Source organism: Arachis ipaensis, chromosome B07 (assembly GCF_000816755.2).
Source record: "Arachis ipaensis cultivar K30076 chromosome B07, Araip1.1, whole genome shotgun sequence".
Lineage (NCBI taxonomy): Eukaryota > Viridiplantae > Streptophyta > Magnoliopsida > Fabales > Fabaceae > Arachis > Arachis ipaensis.
The window spans coordinates 24,006,654-24,012,676 of NC_029791.2; the positions used below are offsets into that span (position 1 = coordinate 24,006,654).

Consider the following 6,023-nt stretch of genomic DNA (forward strand, 5'->3'; position numbering starts at 1 on the left):
AATCTCTAAAAGTTGTTTAAATACTAAACTAGTAACCTAGGTTTACAGAAAATGAGTAAACTAAGATAGATAGTGCAGAAATCTACTTCTGGGGCCCACTTGGTGTGTGCTGGGGTTGAGACTTGAGCTTTACACGTGCCTAGGCTGTTTCCAGAGTTAAACGCCAGGTTGTAACCTGTTTCTGGCGTTTAACTCCAACTTGTAACCTGTTTCTGGCGTTTAACGCCAGAATGCAACATGAAACTGGCGTTGAACGCCAGTTTACGTCGTTTATCCTTGAGCAAAGTATGAACTTTTATATATTGCTAGAAAGCCCTGGATGTCTAATTTCCAACGCAATTGAGAGCGCGCCATTTGGACTTCTGTAGCTCCAGAAAATCCATTTCAAGTGCAGGGAGGTCAGAATCCAACAGCATCTGCAGTCCTTTTTCAGCCTGAATCAGATTTTTGTTCAGCTCCCTCAATTTCAGCCAGAAAATATCTAAAATCATAGAAAAACACACAAACTCATAGTAAAGTCCAAAAATATGAATTTTTCCTAGAAACTAATAAAAATATACTAAAAACTAACTAAAACATACTAAAAACTACATGAAATTACCCTTAAAAAACGTATAAAATATCTGCTCATCAGTATATGTGCCCGATGTTTGATGTCCACGGGAGAATCATCGCACAACAAGTGATGAAACATTTTATGGAGGTTATTGATGTGAATGGTAATGGTTCTAAGCGCTCGAATTTTGTCTAAAATGACCCACATCTTGCACCAATACCTTTGCACTATACTAGTCCTTTGGGGTACATGAACGTGAACAGTGAAGAGTCGGATGAAAAATATGTTGCCAATAGCAATTACAGTAGTTCTTCTAAGGATAAGGAGGAGTTTGTACCAAAGACTCCTGTAAATAAAACAGTTCAGTATCTTTTTGCTCCAAAACAAGTACCGGAGTTGTCAGCTGTGGCTAGCCACTACCACACATTGAATCTGGATGCGATGCATGAGAAAACTCAATTTTCCAATATAGGGGGATACGATTATAACATAGACGGTGGAGTGGAGTTTCGCATTGGTCACAGATTCAAAAGTAGGGAGGCTATCATACTAGGTGTGAAGAATTACAGCATTTAGAGGAGTGTGAGTAAGGGTTGTGGAGTTTGATCAATAAAAAAATCATGTGTGTTGCAAACAATCTGTAGCAGGAAATCTGCCTATCAAGTGAACACCATGTAGAAAATCTATGGTATATCCATGAGATCAACAACGGCATGCATCCAACAATGTCTGTGATGGCTCGATATATATGTTGTAGAGTATAATGAGTGGTACGTCTATGTATGTATGGCAGATCTCCAAGACAAACTATGACACTTGTCAAAGTCGATTAACAATGGAAGCCACCTGATATGAATCTGATTATTTGATTTATCTGTCATCAGGTAACCTCCAATTAGTAACATGATGTAACATCTCATGTACTATCAGAGGGTGGCCAGATCTACACTAGCTGGCATATGCTGCACCCTGTCCCTCAGCCACGTCAGTTTGATGGAAAACGACTCCTTCCTCTACCCCCTAGGAGCTCCTTTACCCACTCCCACGTCGGGTGTTGGTACCATGTCTAAAAGTCTCGCAAACAGCCACCCCACTGGCTCTCCGTTGGTGCGTAACCCAAGGTGGTACACAACATTCTGCAGGGTGATAGCGCACTCATCCCAATGCAGGTGAAAAGTGTAGGTCTCCGAATGCCAGTGCTCCACAAAAGAAAAAATCAGGGTGTTATCACATACAAAATCCATACAGTGCCACGCATCGCCAAACCTAGCCTCCCTCAAGTAAGAGAGAATGACATCCGGTGGTGTAACTGTAAAGGTGTAACTAACTCATTTATGAAGTGGTAAGCGAAACCTTTGTTAAAATAAAAAATATTTTAATAAAAAATAATTTAATACATGACATATTTGAAAAACAAAATTAATAATATAAAGTTCAAACTAAAGAATTCAAAATCCAAAAATTATTTTTTAATCAAACATTTAAGATATTTATTTAATAAGAATGCATTTAGTAAAATAAAATAATTAAATACTCTACAAATTACTTAGTTTTGTAAATAAAAAATTAAATTATTTATTTTAAAAAATTCATTCAACAAAGACAAGTAATTAAAAATACATTCCAACGCCTAATAAAAATTAATTTGGCAATTAACCTATTTCATGTTACTAATACAATATCTATTCTAGTCATACATAATAATACTAAACCCATAAAAGTACTCTAACTATAACTACATGCTTCTTTATTTAAGAGAAAAAAAAATAACAACACTAACTAAGAAGTTGATTGCTCCTGTAATATATCACGTCGCGTCCAAATGATTAATATCGACATCTTGTACATCTGCGCATACCATAATGTCCAAGTATCTCAATAATATAAAAAAAAGGCCCAAGAAAAAAAAAGAAATGTAAAAAGGCTTGAAAGTAACATTTGAAGACGTTGCCAACGAATTTTTTATATAGGCGACGCTATTTTCTTATCTCATTTACACCATAAACAATTTGAGATTGAGCGTATATAGACGACGTTTCACAACACGTTTGCACATGTGATATATGTGCAACTGCATACGTGTTTTATCTCATTTACACTCGATCTCAAATCATTTACAACATAAACGAGATAAGAAATGAGACACAAATTAATAAATACTCTATAATTATTTATTTCAATAAATAAAATAATTAAATTATTTATTTAAAAAAAATTTCGATGCATAAATATTTAAATTAATTTTTAAAAAATTTTAAATTAAACAGTTTGATTCTTAATAAATTTTTATTATTTTCTTCGAAACATATTGGTTATTTATTAAAGAGGAGTAGTTTGTTGAAGTGGAAACCTCTGTTGCAAGGTTTCATGAAGGGAACTACGACGCTAATATCTTTGTAAAAGAGTAAGTGGTTGGTTTTGGTTGTATGATAAAAAATCATGTTGGAGGTCGAATCAAGGGATGTTTAGGTTCTTTGCCGATATGGTATACCAGCAATGGCAACTCTTTGTCATTTGGTGAGTAATGGTTCTAGCTTGGGAGTGCGGATTGAAAACGATTATTTGTAAGACGGACTTCAAAAACGTTTTTCTTATCACTTAGAAAATTTTTGGATTGGAGGTTATGAATAATGAGAATTTGGTAGTGCATATTCATGAGCTGTTCAATAGAAATTGGGAGGTTTATTTCAATCTAGTCTTAAGGGAGGTGAAAGTTGTCGCCAATTTATTAGCTAAAAAGGTGTTTGGAGTTCGATTAAGTACACAAAGTGGTTTAATAATGGGAGTCGCATCATAGAAGCTGTTTACAGAAATTCTATTGTAGGTTAATTTTTAGGGGTATTTTCTCTCGTTTTAAATGTTTTCTTCTACTATTTTGGTATCCGAAAAATTTTAGCATTAACAAAATAGTACCTGTCTTTTGTTATTAATAAAATGGTTCTCAAATGATTTAAAATTTAACAAGCATACCCCTTAAATTTGTCGGAGCACATCTTCCGTGAGAACGATGCTGAAGTGGGCACTGTGATTTGATGACAAGGCAACTTTATTTTGAGCTAGAATTTTTAATTAAATAGATCATAATCTTACTTGAAAAATTCCTAAATCAATTTGGATTTGCTCTAATCACATAAACCATTCATCAAGATTGCTAGTTGTCTTTGACTTCAACGACATCATTGAAAGGGGATAAAAGTATGTTCTGTCGTAAGTTTTGCTCACAATATCTGAAACACTATCCACTTCGAAAACTTGCATTGATGGGTTCTTTTTTTCTGTCACAGATTTTTCACGAGCCCTAACTATATGCATCTTTCAATTTTGCAATTTGGGAGAACTCGTGATCAAAAAGAGAAATTTAGGGTTTAGGACAAATCCAAATTAATTTAGGGATTTTTTAGGTAGGATTAGGTTTTATTTAATTAAAAATTCTAGTTCAAAACAAAGTTACATTGTCATCAAATTACGGTGGTCACCTCAACATCGTTTTTATCAGAGATGTACTCCGATGAGCTCAGAGACACGTTTATCAAATTTTAAAATCATTCAAAAATTATTTTGTCAATAATAAAAGTCAAGTACCACTTTGTCAGTGCCAGAATCTTTCGGGTATTGATTTGGTATTTATCTCTTAAAAAAATTAATAAAATAGTTTAATTTTGATATATTGTCAGTATAAAATAATTTTATACATATATTTATTTATGTAACACTACATTAATAAAAATAATTATTTTTTATATTAATAATGTGAATAATTATAAAAAAATAAATATAATTCATAATTATTAAAACCGGATCCTATACTGGTCTGGTACAAGGCTAGGCAAATTCGGAGTGAACTGGCAAAAACTAGTCAAACTTGATGAAAATCGGTCCGATCGAATTGCTCGGTCCACCAGCATTCTGTAAGTCTAATATATATGCAAATTATAATACATATAAATATAAAGATATCTTACATCACGTTCTATATTATTTTAGAATGATTTAATTATTCTTAAAATACCAGTGAAGATATGTATTTTAAATTATAATTTTAAAATTTTTATTATTTTATATTTTTTATTTACATGAGAGTGGATCAACTAGTTTGACCAGTGACCTATTAGTTGAATTAATGACCCAGCAGTTCAATCGGTTCGATTACCGGTTCAATTCTGATAATTATAATATAATTAGATAATTGTGTAAAATATTTTAAATTTTTTAACATATTAAAATTAAGAGTTTAATTTTGATGCACTCAACATTTTACACCGTGATACAATCACAATTATTTTTTAATGGTTATTTATGCGATTAATATAAAAAATAATATTTTTTATTAATATGACATTATATGATTAAATACACGTGTAAAACGATTAAATACACGTGTGCGTGTAAAACGATTTTACAAAATAATGTTTTAAAATTAAATTCTAAAATTAAACTTAAAATTTTTTTTTATGAAAATGGTAAAATGGAAGTATCCGGCGGTTACATGGCAAAGAACATCATTATTGATTACGCAAACATTTATTGCAATTCAGAACAGTTGTTGTCACTCCCCACACACACCCACCACCTTCCATCGCCTTCCGACTCTCACTTCCAAATCTCACACTCTTTTTCTTCGAACACTTTTCACATCACATTATTATTATTTCCAAATCCAACAATGGCTGCAGCATTAGAGTGCTGGTCCAGCCGCGCCACCACCACCACCGAGGACGACATGGTCGAGCAGGTCCTCATGCGCTCCCACCAAAGATCCGAAGGACTCACCGCACTCGATCCCCCCTCCTCCTCTTCTTCCTCTTCCACCACCGCCTCTTCCACCAACTCAACCAAAGACTCCAACAATTCCATCGTCCATAAGAAGCTTCAGAAGCTCTCACGAAACGTTTCTGAAGCCATTGCGTCACTTAAGAACACTCTCAACATTCAAGACTCCAATACTACAAGGGACCCACTTTCTTCTTCTTCTTCTTCCTCTTCTTCTTCTTCTTTCTCTACTACTAACACTACTACTACTACTACTAATTCTTCGAAGATCGAAGGGTCACGGAAAGTTGTGTGGGGCTGCGTTGTTCGAAACCTGACTCAGCTATACCCTGGAAGCCAGTTACCGGAGAAGCTCATGTCCAATATTCGGAAGCACTACGATTCGTTGCCACTCAGGTTTGAACTGGAATCCAATGCTGAAGTTTCGATCTTTTCACGGATTCTGAGAACCCCATTTGCTTGATCTGAATCATATCCCTCAAGTCTGCATTTTTCACAACTTGGGAACTTCAAGTGAAGTAAAACGAGAAATGGGAGTTTCTCAATATTTTTCTTCCCTGATTTTTACACTTTCTCTTTCTGGGTTTTGTTTGCTTCAATGTTATAAACTCTCTCAACTTCATTTTTTTTTTCATTTCCTTCTTCTGCAATTCGGGAACTTCAAGTGACCAAAAATGAAAGGATGGTTTTAATATTT

General features: G+C 34.0%; 1 protein-coding gene across 1 annotated transcript in view; it reads left to right on the forward strand.

Moving 5' to 3' along the window:
• Positions 5,063 to 6,023, forward strand: part of LOC107609389 (probable serine/threonine-protein kinase roco5) — a 5,886-nt gene continuing 4,925 nt past the window's right edge. The window contains exon 1 of the mRNA XM_016311345.2: positions 5,063 to 5,722. Coding sequence (XP_016166831.1) covers positions 5,220 to 5,722 — 503 coding nt within the window. The 5' untranslated portion in view covers positions 5,063 to 5,219. The remainder of the gene's footprint in view (positions 5,723 to 6,023) is intronic.